This window comes from Macrosteles quadrilineatus, unplaced genomic scaffold (assembly GCF_028750875.1).
Source record: "Macrosteles quadrilineatus isolate MER2022 unplaced genomic scaffold, UCM_ALF_1.0 Scaffold_940__1_contigs__length_25364, whole genome shotgun sequence".
In the NCBI taxonomy this organism is placed as follows: Eukaryota; Metazoa; Arthropoda; class Insecta; order Hemiptera; family Cicadellidae; genus Macrosteles; species Macrosteles quadrilineatus.
In genome coordinates, this window is record NW_026543533.1 from 250 (window position 1) to 16,093 (window position 15,844).

At 35.3% G+C, this 15,844-nt stretch overlaps 1 protein-coding gene across 1 annotated transcript; it reads left to right on the forward strand.

The window, feature by feature from the left end:
* Positions 1-2,470: 2,470 nt before the first annotated feature.
* Positions 2,471-14,046, forward strand: LOC128982671 (ubiquitin-conjugating enzyme E2 J1-like; the record flags this gene model as incomplete). The annotated part of the gene is made up of 2 exons (XM_054401614.1): positions 2,471-2,676; positions 13,852-14,046. Coding segments are annotated over 2 exons (401 nt in total), but the record flags the coding sequence as incomplete, so codon positions are not given.
* Positions 14,047-15,844: the final 1,798 nt, after the last annotated feature.

Genomic DNA, 15,844 nt, shown 5'->3' on the forward strand with positions numbered 1-15,844 from the left:
AATTCCACATTAAATCGAGTATAAACAGCTGTTTGATTTCCTCCTCACTCAGTTCACAGTCCACATACGGATCCGTCCAGACCACGCCATATTACCATCAGTATAGCTCAAAGAACCTTAGATTCGTAATTTTAAAATTCGTTTTACGGCAACTTATGAATCCCTCCGACAATAGCCTAACTGATTGCATTTTTAGATTCAGCGTGAAAAATACTGTAAGTACACATCTAAAAATTACACGATATCGCATTGTAGATACATCAAATATTTGCCAAAATATGGTTCGGATTCCACTATGAGTGTGATCCCTTAGTTTCCATTAGCTGTATGGGCTCTTAATTAACAGCTAGTCCTATGTCTAAGGAATATGTCAGTCTTAGTCACTAACAACAGAGAATATTTTAAATGATTTCCACTGGGTGACAGTGGCGCCGGACTTACGGGGGGTCTGGAATAAAAAAGGGTGGTCTGAGGGTCCCCCCCCCCAAATTTTTGCATAGATTAAAGTGAAAGTCACACATTTCTATGTATCTTTTATGAATTATTCAATTATATTTGCTTATAAATGGTCCATATAAACTCACTTAAATATGTGTTCTAGACGTTGTAATAAGGCCAAGGCTGCCTTCACAACCTCTTGGGCCAAAATCAAAGCTCAATACTCAATATTTACAGAATGCTATTTTTTTTTTTTTTTTATTCCGATAGGCTATTTTACATCTAAAATGTGAATCATTAAAAAAATATTCCGGCACCACTCATAGTCACTGGGCGACAAAATCTCAGCACTGAGTCAGCACAAGTGTCGCCCCGAGTTTACATGTTATTTTATGTCCTGACTAACAAGACTACAAGATCGCGCCACTCATCCCACACTCATCTTTATTCATACTTGGCTGAAAATACCTACCACCTTTGTATGGTCGCCATTTCAAAGAAAAGTATTAAAGTACCGGTATGCCAAAAAATTAATAATATAGTAAAGCCTACTTAACTTAAGCACATAGGCCTAAAACACACTTGTATAAAGAAACACAAAAAAAATACTCTTGTCAGAATGAGAATATAGTCGATAATCACAAGCCTCTTATTGATGGCCACACCATGTTTGCGGAGAACATGCAATTTAAAAACTTTTTTATTCCTGACTTTTTGTCCATAAACCCACTCGTTTAGGAGTTACAGCCTACTGTATTAAAAAATGACTTCCGGTGTACATTTAACATCATGTAGCCCCTAAAGGAGTAAGTTTAGAGCAAAAATGTGAATAGTGGGCCTAATTAAGTCTTGAAATTGCATCTACATTCCAAAAAGACCATAAAACACATTTTTCCACTTTTCAAGTTTGCTGCCATTTTGGAAAATGGCCGCTATTTTTGAAATAAAAGAATAAATATTTTTTACGAGTTATCACGCAAGGGATGGTGTTTTTGGCCTCTGGGTACCTCATAACAAAAAAGAAAATTGGTCCCAGGTCCAGGTCTTACATGAGACCTACGGTAATACTCTAGCTTATTCCCTATAGGCCTATGGGAATTTTGCTAAAAATATCTCCTAGGGTTTTTGAGTTATTAATTATAAAAAAAAATACAAAATGGCGGATTATGGCTAAACTAAGCCGAAATCGAAAAAAAGTTATTCAACATTTTCGACTTAGGTACTTTTGCATGTAGAATCTGAATCTGCATAGCCCGCTACGCTTTACTGAAACACCCTGGATATATATATAAATTTGAACAAATTGTGTTTTTGGTCTTATGGGGACATCAAAAAAAGTAAATTGGTCCTGGGCCTAGGTCTTACCATGACCTACGGTACGGTACCTATGGCTACAGTAATAGCTACTTCCTTATAGGGAAACTTGCTAAAAGAAAATGTCTGCAAAAATGGCAATTTGGCTTGGCCACTATGGTAACTACCTGAGGCCACTCGACTCGGAGAGTTAAAACACAGTAGGATTTTGTTAGTGGCCCCATGGACTCGAAGTAGTAGGACCTAGGCAGGCTACAAATAAATTTGTTGGGCGCAGCAAATCTACATACAATTTTTAGGACTAGTTATTGTAGAATTTTGCTTAAATTTCTTGCTTTGAAACAGGTTATTTTTAATTTTCATCTAATGTTGTTTTTGTTTTAAATAATATTCATTGTTCATTTGCATTTTTTTACGGTAATCGTTCATTGGAAAATTTTGTAGATGACCAGGTGCCTCACCACTGTAAATATTGTAGATTATGATACTATACCTAGTGTAGGAATACAATGGGTCTGCAAGTTTGCTGTGACTAGGGTGTTAAGTTTCAATAGTCGTCTTAAATGATTTAAAACTAATAGGCCTATACTATATTCTGGTAAATGTATTGATTTTAATAATACTGTAGTAATTAAATCCTGGTAAACGCATTAGGCCTACAATTAGAGTTTAATTCCTTTAAGAAAATTTGTGCTAATACCTAAATATGTGATTTTAGCTGTTAAAAGACTTATGCGAGAAGCATTTGAACTGAAGGATCCCACTGAAGAATACTGCGCACACCCAGTAGATGATAACTTGTTTGAGTGGCACTTCACAGTTCAGGGACCTTCAGGAACTGAGTTTGAAGGTGGCTTGTATCATGGAAGGATACTTCTTCCAACTGAATATCCTATGAAACCTCCAAACATCATCCTGCTTACGGTACTCTCTACTACGGTACTCTTAGTTTTACTGTTAGAAGTTGAACTAGGTTGAGTTTACAAAGGTCAATGGCTGAAGACAACACTGAGTATGTAGGGCCTAATATATACTCAACGTTAAGTTACCGTACCAAATTACTTTTAGCGAATTTCCTATATAGGGACCTAGGCCTAGGGAGTAGACCTAGACCCGGGACCAGTGGCGGCGATAGCGATCCCGCAGGGCCCGCGGTGCAGGGGGGCCCATGAGCTAGGGGAGCCCGTGAGCCTTGACCGGGATTTTCGGTAAATTTTACCGGGACACGGGCCCGCAATTGTGTGACAGGCTCAGCCACACGGGTCCCCTATCATTATCAGAGAATTACCATATGATTTTTTATAACGAAAATTTGTTCAAACCAGCAAGAGCACTAGGACAAGTAGTTTACAACAGCTAAACTGACACTATTACTTGACCAATCAATATAAATTCTCTACCAACCTAAGTAAAAGAATTATCAACAGCCATGCACGTTGCATCGACTGTCCTCGTGGACTGTGTGAAGGCGCTATAATAGGGCCGTATTTATAATATGCCTCCAGCCTAGAATCCTCCTAGCCCCCGGCGGGTCACACCAGAGAGGGCCCTCTATGCTGATTCAACTAAATGAACTTAAAATTTGTTTACGATCAAATTCGCAAATTATCCTAGGTGGCTAGGGCACCAGCGGCACCAGCTAATAATTCCATTCTCTCATTGATGCTAAAGAAGGATTTTCATTTCATTTCATTTTTTACTATTAGGAGGATGCCCTTTAGACTGGTTTACTTCGCACTTTAGATTTGTTTACTTTGAATCAGGTAAAAAAATGCTACTTTATGGGCCCCAGGTTAAATCAGATCGGTTTAAAATCGGTTTGCTTTGAAAACGGTTAATTTTTATAACACAATGTCGATTTTCGAGCCAAGCAGGGCCTACAAGCTTGAGAGGTGAAACACAAAGTCAGAAAATCGAGCTCGAGCCGATTTTCTCAGTACTCAATACAATAATGCCCAATTAAAAGTAAAAGCTTTTATATCTGCGAGGATCACGCTCACGAAATTGAAAAATTAGGCCTACCTACGCTTTTGCCGCGATCGCGGATATCGACGAGAACATTTCCCCGCGGGTGACGATGACAATGTTTCCGCGGCCGCAGGAGATGTTCAATATTTGGCCGCGACTGCGGAAGACGAAAATTACGTTTCTTTTTCAGCAAGAGATATATCTAGGATTTTGCCACGATTGCGGAAAAAATGATTTCCCTGTCACCACCGACAGGTTGCGGGAGATATTAGGCCGTGATATTAGATTGGGCCATGAACGCGGGAGACGATGATGTTGCTATCTGATGATGTCATAGGTTTGGTTACATTTGCAATGTCAGTAGACTATGATAATGTTTCTTCCATGACTACGGGAAGTATTCACGATTTCACCGCGATCATGGAAGACGATGATGATGCCTCGGGGCCTCAGGAGACGCCTTGTGAAGTTTATTGCAAAAAATGCAACTTTAGGCGGTAATACTTTGAACATGTTTTTAAAGATTATTGAGAGAGGGGGGCCCGGCGAACAAACTTGCAGGGAGGGGGCCTGCGGGCTCTTATCGCCGCCACTGCCCGGGACTGATTTACTTTTTCATTTTGAGGTCCCCAGAGGCCAAAAACACCCTCCGTTCAAATTCATATGTATATGTGTCCGTTAGGGCAATAACTCGAGCCAAAATGATTGAACGAGTTCGCGAACCAGCATGATCAGTCCATGGGAACGGGGATTTATGGGGGGTTTTATGGGGTAAAAATTGGGTTTACTCATTTTTGACTCTAAAATCATAAAATTTTACAATTTCTTTCCAGACCAATTTGTAGAGCTTAAAAAAATATAAAATTTTTTATATTGAAGCGTTGTTGTATGCCTAACGGTTATGGAGGTAATTAAAAAAAAAACTTTAAAATAAAAAAACCCATGTTATTCTTTTGGAGAATTAATAACTGTTGTAGTTTGCTTGTTTATGAACATATTCAAATCAAATTTGGCAATTTTGTTTATTTCATACTAAGCTATCAACATTTCAATCAAAAACACACCTCAATACCTTCCCTGTAGCAACAAACCTCGGTACCGGTACTCATTAAAATTCATGTTATTTAAATAGAAAAAAAATCTGTCAATTTTCAGGTAATATTTAAGTAGAAATCCAGCCAGGTAAATGGAAATTCGCTTAATCTGCAGGTTTGTGCGGCGGGGGTATTTTTAACAATCAAAGGTAAATTTGATAATGATTAAGGTAGTCATTAGTGTTTAAGCGTGTAACAATGTATGATTCCTCTGACAACTAACGCACTATGGAAGTTTCCAAGCCAACGAAAGTTATTCCTCAAAAGTCTAATTTTTGCTAAAATAAAAATTAGTCTCTGTTCTTTTTAAAAAGGGAGTGCCTATTATGGTCTAATTTATTGCATATGTTTCATTGTTAGTTTAAATATCTTTTTCATATTTTAGAATTAATTGACTGCTTCCAAAACGGCAATAGTACCGATGCTTGATGTGAATAGTAAAGATATTTTCTATTGGAGTTTAACTACCCCAAAGAAGGATAGGCCTACTACGGTTAATTTTTACACAGTCAATACTACCACCCTTTACTATTAATACAAATACAAATAGACATTGAATCCCCATGTTAAAGTTATTGCTAGTTTTAGCGAATTTTCCTATAGGGAAGTAAGCTATTACCGTAGGTAGCACAGTAAGACTTAAACCCAGGACCGATTTACTTTTTCATTTTGATGTCCCTAGAGGCCAAACACGCTATTCGTTGAAATTTTTTATATATGTATATACAAAATATAGGATTATATATGTGTCCATGAACGTAAAAACTCAAGTAATTTTTGTCCAACTTTGAAAAAAATTTGGTTCAAAGGTGTAAGGCGGGATAAACTTGAATGAATTTGCGAACCAGCATGATCGAACCATGGGAACTGGGTTTTAAGAGGGATGAAAACAGTTTTTTCTCATTTTTGTCCCTCTCTAGACCTTTTTAAAGAGCTTAAAAAAGCAAACAACTTAGTGTATATCAAAGTGTTTTTGCGGTTAACTTATTGGTAACGGAGAAAATTCAAAAAATTTTAAATTGAAAATTCCCATGTTATTCTTATGGAGAATATTGTAAAATGTTGTAGTTTGCTAGTTTATGAATATATTTTGATCAAAATTGGCAATTTTTTTTATTTTATACAAAGTTATTAATATTTGACCAAAAACCACACTTTATTAGTTTCCTTGGGGCAGCAAACCTAGGTACTCGTTAAACTGTATTCAACTTTTATTTTGACTTAGCCAATACAACTTGTATACATTGTTAATTCTGGCTCAATAAATGATTTGATTTGATTTGAAACCTAATGTTATTTAGCCTAAATAGACTGAATTGAAAATAAATTAAGAAAAATGGAAATTCGCTTAGTCGGTAGGTTTGCTGCGGCGGGGGTATTTTTATCAAAATCGTCGTAGTTGAGGCTGAGAGACAAGATGGCGGAGTGAGTATATTGTTCTGATTGTGCGGTAGTGAAAAAGTACAAATTTAAAGTATTTTTAGATATTGCGTTATTGGAAAACGATTGAAATCAAATTAAAAATGAAAACTGAAAAGCGGAAGACTAAAATAAAGGAGAACAAAACCAATATTGTGCAAGAAACGGAGAACGAAAGTGGTGGAGATAACAACGAGAATGATGAGTCATGTGCACCATGTGCAGTTTGTGAATCAGTTATCCCTGAAGATGGTTTTGGATTATATTGTGAAGGTTTTTGTGGCCAATGGTATCATCCAAACTGCTTAAATATTAATATGGACATTTATAATGGCATCACTAAGGTATCCAAGCATGTCAAGTGGTATTGCACGGACTGTTCGGTTAGAGTTGATAAATTGGTGAAAAATGCAGGTGACATTGATGAGTATATTTCACTACACGATTCAGTAAGTAAATTAATGACAATGGTTACTAAACTCGCTAAAGATAGTGATCTGACAAATTGTCGAATTGACAATGTTGAAAGTTTGGTTAAGACGATCAATTCACAGACTAGGGTTATGACAAATGACAAATTCTTTATTTAACCTGCCCTGAGTTAGACCAAAGGTCCACTCTTCCCCCAGGACAGGAACAACAAATATACAAACAACATATACATGTACAGAGTTGTGGACTATGAAAAACTAAAATTTACTTTTAATAAGTGAAAAACACAAATTATATAACAACACAGAAGTGTAAAAAGAAATTAACTTACACTTACAAATCAAAACATATTACATTGATAACTAAAGATTTTATCACCTAAAACTATTATGGAACTGTCAAACAAAATGAGGATACCTAATATTTATACATGTGAAAAAAGTAATAGTTGAAAAATGATGATGATTTTATACTTCATATCTTTGTAATAACAGATTTTTTACTGCTTTAGAAAAACTTTTAGGGTTATTAAGGTTTTTTATCTCACTATCTAAATTATTGATAAGTCTAATCGATAATACATGGAAAGATTTGTTATATATCATCGTTCTATGCACAGGAAATTGAATTATCTCATTACCAAATCTAGTTCCTCTCATATGGATATCACGCATTCTTGAGTACATTTCAAACAAATATTCTGGCTTACAATTATTTAGAACTTTATAAACTGTGTTTAAAACATTTAATTCTCTTCTCTCTTTAATCTTTAACCAACCCAACTGACGATAATACCTTGTTACATGATCATCCAGTCTTAAATTAAATATATATCTAATACAGGAATTTTGAGCAACTTGTATTCTACTAGTTAGATCGTCATTACAGTCACAATATACAGCAATGGCATAGTCAATGATAGGAAAAATTAATGTTTCTACTAGATCTTTCTTAACGTAATATGGTGGATTGAAACATAAGCGTCTAAATTGGTACAAACAACGATATATTCTATTACAAACATTGGTCACTTGATCAGACCACGATAGGTTCTTTGTCAATGTAATTCCTAAGTTGACAACACTTGTTTCATACTTTAACTCTTGACCATTAATTACTACTTGATGAATATTGTCCATGTTTATTGTGTTTAATAGCCTTGATGTTCCTATTACAATAGGTTTGCACTTCTGTATATTTAAACTAAGACCATGACCTTGACACCACTGAAATACAGAAGATAGGTCCGCATTTAACATATCTACAGCATCATTAATTTTACCAACATCACAGTCTATATAGAGCTGCAAATCGTCTGCATAAAACATACTTTTACTAAAAATAATACATTCATTTAATCTATTTATATACAATGAAAACAACAATGCGGATAATGTGGATCCCTGCGGCACACCTGAAGGGTTAACTTTCCAATTGGAAACCAATCCATTGGCTGTCTTAACTTGTTGCTGTCTAAAGTTTAAGTATTTATGAAACCAATTTAAAACACTATCACTAAAATTATATGATTGCAATATGGATATTAACAAATTATGGTTGACACAATCAAATGCCCTGGTAAAATCTAATAATACTAACACCGTTACATGCCTCTTATCCATTGCTAATCTTAAATCGTCAGTAATTCGTATAAGAGCAGTCTGTGTACTATAATGTTTCCTATAGCCAGATTGATATTTATACAATATGTTATTATCATCTGTAAACTTTATAATCTGTTTGAAGACTAATTTATCTAATACTTTACTTAGCACACATAAAATATTTATAGGCCGATAATGCTTACATTCTACTGGCTTATCTATCTTGGGTAGTGGCAATATTAACGCTTTTTTCCACTGCAATGGATAATCGCTATAAAGTAGTGAAAAATTAAAAATATGACATAATACATCTTTTATTTCACTGAATATTATTCTAATAAATTTCAATTGTACACCATCACTCCCAACAGCATTTGATGAAATATCTGATAATACTTTGAATATTTCTTCACAAGTTAGTTCATTAAAGCTAAGAGGTACATTTAATAGATCATAATTATTTCTCATATCCCTGTAGTACTGTAGCAAATCATTATTAATATTATTGTTTATTCCACAAAAATATGAATTCAATTCATTAAGTTCAACATTAGGATCAAGTGGTCGCTTAAGAACCTTACCTGCACCTTGGGATTTCAAAATATTCCACTTATCTTTATTAGACCTATCAGAGGACAATAGCGTATTAAAGTGACGGTTTCTAGCATCTCTTAGTTTCCTTTTAACATCAGGAAACTGCATAACGAAGAAGGCAATGTAAACTGTAATGGTGTAGGGTTGAGAAATTGCAGATGACAAACTCAGTTCAATTGAGTGAAGATAGTTATAAACACAGGACAAGAAATGAAAATGCCAAACGGAGTGCAAATAGGCTACATAGTGGCAAACGTGAGTGGGAAAAGAACTCTAACCATCAAATGAGGGTTGAGAAACCTAGGCCTACTAGGCCTAATGAGAACGAACCTGTCATTTATAATGACGTAACTACAGAGGTCATTGAAAGTGATGAAGAAGAAGGCAATGTAAACTGTAATGGTGATCCCAACCTTGAAGAAGTGGATGATGAGTGTAAATTGTCGTTGGCAACAGAAAATCATATTAACCGTACTGCTACTTACTCAGATATGTTAAAGAAGAAACCAATGCCTATGGAAAGGAAGGAAACCGATGTCACACAGGATAATTTTGTACTGATGCGAAATAGAAGAAGTCGAAGAGCAAATCAAGAAAACTCTAAGCCTAGGCCTAGAACTAACCATAAACCAATAATTGGGACTGGAAAAGTCGATGGATCCGACTTGGAGGCTGTGGCTAAAACTAAATGGATATTTATATCCAGGCTCGAGAAAAATACAAAGAAACAGTCAGTGGAGGAATATGTGATGAAGATGTGTAGTGGAAAAAACGTCATCTGTGAGGAAATTCCCACAAGGTACCCAACCTACAAATCCTTCAAGGTAGGTTTTCCATTACAGTTCTCTAATATAGTTATGGACTGCGAGAAATGGCCTGAAGGCATTTTAATTAATAATTTCATAGTCTCTAACAGACATGGGAACAACAAAACCAGGCCTAGGCCTACACTTGATAATGGGTTGCCTGAAAAAAACGTGTAGTAGACTCTGATGGATATAGGGAAGCAGAGTTGAATAAAGATAACCCTAAAAGATTAAAGATTATGTTTTTTAATGGAAGATCTATTTTTAATAAAATTGAATTATTAGAATCTCTCTTGTCACAAGATAACTGTGAAATTATTTGTGTAGCTGAGACTTGGTTAAATAATGTGAAGAAAACCTGCTTTAAAATTGGGGACTATTCTATGATAGTAGATTACAGTAGAGAATTGAAATCTGGAGGTGGTGTTGCCATTTTTACTCTAAATAATAACACAAACAAAGTAATTCCAATCAATAAACTGAAGGACCTCTCAGTAGAAGAGATTTTTGAGTGCTGTGGAGCAATCGTTAATTGTTGTAAATATAAATTTGTACTTGTAAATATCTATAGACCGCCATGTGAGGCGAATTTTTATCAATTTATTGAACTCCTTGAAGATACCATAACGTACCTAAAACGAACATATTGTGACTTACCTCTGGTGGTCTGTGGGGACCTAAATGTTGATTATTTGACAAGTAGCCTACACAGAGACTACTTAAATGATGTTTTGCAGTCAAACGATCTCCATGTTACATTCAATCAATACACTAGGATCGACCCTAATTCAAATCGACACAGCCAACTCGACTACTTTATGACTGATATTCAGAGATGCTCTTATTCCATAGATGTTTTACCACCACTTCTCTCAGACCATAGCATAATTGTTTTTAAATTGGATTCAAGAAATTTCAATGTTGTAAAGAAAATTGAGAAGAGGAAAATTACCAAACCCAACCTAAACACATTTGAGTTTTTAATGAAAAAACAAAGTTGGATCATTGATGAGTCAACCAGTAATGTAGATAATATTTTTAATACTTTTTATTCCTCCTTTTTATATGTTTTTGACGTGTGCTTTCCCAAGGCCATATATATGTGTAAGGACGACTCACATGTTAGATGGATAAACCAAGAAATAATAGAATCCCAAGAAAACTTGAAAGAATTGTACTGGCGTACAAGAGACAAAACTGATGATAACAACAAAATAGTATATTCCAATGCTAAATATCAACACACTTTATTGCTCCCTAATAGTAAGAAACAATATTTCAAGAATAAAATTGACAATGCAAAGAACATCAGCAAAGAGTCATGGACTATTATTAGAAATCTAACATGTGATGATTATGTAAATAGTTGTAATATATGTTTGAAAATCAATGACGAGCTCATCACCCATCCGGGTAATGTGGCAAACATTTTTAATGACTATTTTGTTTCTGAAATCATCAAACTGACTGGGCCGGTTAGTGAAACAAATATAGATTTTAATGATAATTTATTGGAGAACGATTTCCATTTGTGGCCTACAAGTGAGAAAGAAATAGCTGACATCATCATTAAAGTAAGCAATAAACATAGTGCTGGAATAGATGAAATACCCTGTAGTTTGTTGAAATGCTGCAAGGACATCATTGCTAAACCCCTTGCCATGATAATTAACAAATCGTTTGAACAAGGTGTCTTTCCAGAAAAAATTAAAACCTCAAAGGTTGTGCCTATCCACAAAGGTAACGAAAAAAACCTCGTTAAAAACTTTAGGCCGGTAGCCGTACAGAGTGTATTCTCTAAAATATTTGAAATTGTATTTCTAAGAAGATTAATTCCCTTTTTGGATGAGAAAAACCTGCTTAATGATCATCAATTTGGTTTTAGAAAGAAGAAATGTACTACTGATGCGATATTTGACTTAATCATTGATTTGTATGATAATCTTGACGAAATAGGAGATCAGCTATGCATCTTCTATGACATGACTAAGGCGTTTGACCTTCTTTCACATGAGATACTGTTAAATAAATTAATCAAAATTGGTATCAAAGGCAAGCCATTACAATGGATCTCTACATATCTCAAAGACAGGAAACAAGTAGTCAATGTTAGACATTCAAGTCAAGACGGGCTATGTCGCCACTACCGTTCAACTCTATCACCTAATATTAATACCGGGGTTCCTCAAGGATCGAACTTAGGCCCTGTCCTATTCCTCCTCTACGTCAACGACCTGCCTGATTCAATAACAACAGGAAAAACCTGGTTGTTTGCCGATGATGTTTGCCATCTTGTAAGAGGTAGTGATGCTCGATCCTTAAGAATCAACGCCCAAGAAGGGCTTAACGAAATGAGTAGTTGGTGTAACGACAATAAACTGTTACTGAATAGAAGTAAAACAAAGGCTCTTCAGATACACAATAGGAAAAAACCAGATTGTTGCCCTTTACTGCGCTCAGGAGGATCAACCATTAACATTGATAATTCCGTAAAATATCTTGGCCTAACCATCAGTGATGACCTGAGATGGCACAAACATATCGACAACATATCTGTGAGACTCACGGCAGTTTGCTATATGGTTCGAAGGCTCCAACCACTCCTGGAAAAAGAAGTACTAATGAAGATATACCATGGCTGTTTTCACAGCATCATGAAATATGGGATCCTACTATGGGGAAACAGCCCAGCTGCCCAACGAGTACTTCTCCTACAAAAAAGAATAATGAGATCTATTTTCTTGGAACCATTTCTCGCACACTGTAAGCCACTGTTTGAAGAAGCCAAGGTCCTTACCATGACAGCACTTTTTATCCTGGAGTCAGCACTGAGTGTAAAGAAGAACCCACAACTGTTCCTAATAAATGCAGCATTCCACAACTACAACACAAGGCAATGTAAAAATGTCCACCTAACCCAAGTAAACTCCACTTTAGTAGCAAATGGCCCTAAATTTATGTGCTCCAAAATCTATAACAAGATCCCAACTGAAATAAAAAATATTGAAGAAATAGAAAAATTCAAGATGTTACTCAAGAATTATTTATTGAAGAGGCCATACTACTCACTGACAGAGTACTTTGAAGATAAATGAAAAGGCCAATATTTTTTTGACAACCACGGCGCAGTGACGCTTCCAGTGGGAAATCTTCAAGTATCAAGTATCAAGTAAGTTGATGTGAGCCACCTACTGATTGCGCTGATCTAAAACACTAATTTATGTTGAATACAAGAGTCCATGGACTTTTTTAACCAAGTCAAACTAATGGAATGACTTATTGTGAGCTATAGCAACTGTTATGGCCCATCGACTTGGTCAGCAATAACAAATATGATAGAAAATAGAATTTTAGACACTAGCACAATTTGTGACTGGCTCACAAAACTATGTTATCTTTAATTTAAAAAATTGGCGACAGCTGGTCCATATAGATAGGATATCTACTTTAGTATCCAATGGTCAATACTACCACCCACAGTCAAATATGATAGCCTAAATAATAATATTTTTCAACAAGACTGCCATATTGATTTTGTTCATAAAGTAACTACTGTATTGCTTTTTCATTGAATATCATCCATTGACATTTATACAACTAGACATTCCATCCCCATATAAAGTTATTGCATTTTTTTATCAAAATTGTCGTAGTTGATACGAGCCACCGATAGATTGTGTTGATCTAAATTACCAATTTATATCAAATACACAGACTATTTTACCAAATCAAACTAACTTAATTGACTTCTTCAACTAACAAGCTGTCATCCTTCAGAAGGAAATCCCCTGGCCTTATCTCTGTTATGCTTGTTTCATAGCATGCAGTTACCTTCCAGCCAGTTGCTTCATGCAGTTTGTTATTTTTGTTTTTCCCTAAAATCTAATATATTCTTGTTCTAATATATTTTCATGTAGCCTATGGAAATTACTTATTGTGAGCTATAGCAACTCTTTTATGATCTATCAACTATGTGAGCAACAAAAAATATGGTAGAAAATAGGATTTTAGACACTAGCGCATTCTATGACTGGCTCACATAACTATGTTCTTTTTAATAACAAATTGGCGATAGTTGGTCCATATAGATGGAATGTCTACTTCAGTAAGCCTATCCAATAGTCAACGATATCATCAACATTGTATATAACAACAGTCTCATAAATTTAACTTTGCTTCCAGCCTAACGGAAGGTTTGAGGTTCAAAAGAAGATATGCCTGAGTATCTCAGGTCATCACCCAGAGACTTGGCAACCATCATGGTCCATACGGACAGCTTTGTTGGCTCTCATAGCTTTCATGCCTACACCTGCCAATGGGACTATAGGAGCCATCGACTACACCCCTGAGGAACGCCAGAAACTTGCTCGCAAGTAAGAAGTCATAGTCAATAATTTGTTGAATGAAAGTATTACGAAAACCTACAAAATGTTTTTTAAATGTCAAATTTCTTTTATCATATCTGCTACGTGTACAGTATTTGACTCAGCAATGTATGTATTATAGGCCTAATCTATGTAGAGTTGGGATAGTTTCTAGTTTATATTTGGAGTTAGTTGATCAATTAATTTGGATTATCTTGATTGCCTATCAGTTAAATACATTTGTCATAGTAATTTTTTTGTCTCGGAATGAATTCTGAGTGTAACGTGGAAATGTAGATCAATTATTATATGTAGATCAATTGTTATATTGAGGGTCTACTAACATGCAATGTTTTTTAAAAATGGAGCCTTTCACTAGCCCCATCACCATGAAAATAAACGGTATCAGCAATCTGATACATACTTTCTCCCATAAGTTTGTCAATTATCAATTATCAATTATCAATTAGTTAAGATGGGGACGCCACTATGTGCGTATTTTAACCCAAATATGAGTGAAGGATGAGTGTAGGATGAGTGGCGCGATCTTGTAGTCTTGTTAGTGACTAAGGCCGACATGTTCCTTAGACACAGCTGTTAATTAATAGCCCATACAGCTAATGGCAACTAAGGGCCCCTACAGTTTATAGTGGAATCCGAACCACATTTTTCCTTGTAATTTACGAATTGGTCTAATTATCAGGATAGTACTGCGGATAGTCGTAGTACTCACTAGTGCGGACGTTAATCCACACCAGGGAGCATCGCATCCACAGTGCATCCCTATAAATATCCACAATTCGTGACCTCCTAGTAGCTGGATTACAGGACGACGCCACCCGTCCCAGTCAACAACCTTTATCATGTGTAAGCGGTGAGAGTAAATATACGGAAATGGGATTTGTACAATTTTGTTCAGAATTTAAAGGAATATAACATGCAAAATTTTTATCAAAATCGTTCGGGCCATTTTTGGGAAAATCTGATTTTTCTGTTATTTTATGGAGGTTTTATGGGAAAATGAGATAATTTACATCAACTTTTGAACCGTAATTTTTACAGAAATGGGATTTATACCATTTTGTTCAGAATTTAAAGGACTATAACATACTAAATTTTTATCAAAATCGTTCGGGCCATTTTTGGGAAAATCCTATTTTTCCGTTATTTTATGGGGTTTTATAGGAAAATCCCCATGAAAAAAATTTTTAAAAAAATTTAAAAACCTATCAAAATTGTAAGGACTATAACATACTATGTTAAATCAAAACAGGATTTTTTCTAAAATCCTATTTTTCGTTATTTTATGGGGTTTTTATGGGAAAATAACATATTTGACCATAACTTTTGAACCGTAATTTTTACAGATATGGGGTTTGTACCATTTTATTCAGAATTTAAAGGGCTACAACATACTAAATTTTTATCAAAATCGTTTGGGCCATTTTTGAGAAAATCCGATTTTTCTGGTTTTTTATGGGTTTTTATGGGAAAATCCCCATTAAAAATAAAAATTTCAAAACAATGAAAAAACGCCTGGAGATACCATGGATTAGAACCTACATACCAAATTTCATCGAAATCGGACCTCAGATGTAGTCTCTAGCTCTGTACACATCCAGACACACAGACACACACACACATACGGGGTTTTACCGAATACTCGCAAACACCTAATTGTGGCATCTTTCAACCTGCGGCCACCAGTGGATGAAGGAAGGTGGTAGAAACATGTCTGCATCGATATTTTTAATGAACACTCCATTTTAACATCTAACATTCCAGTTTTTAAATTGTGGCACCATGCCACA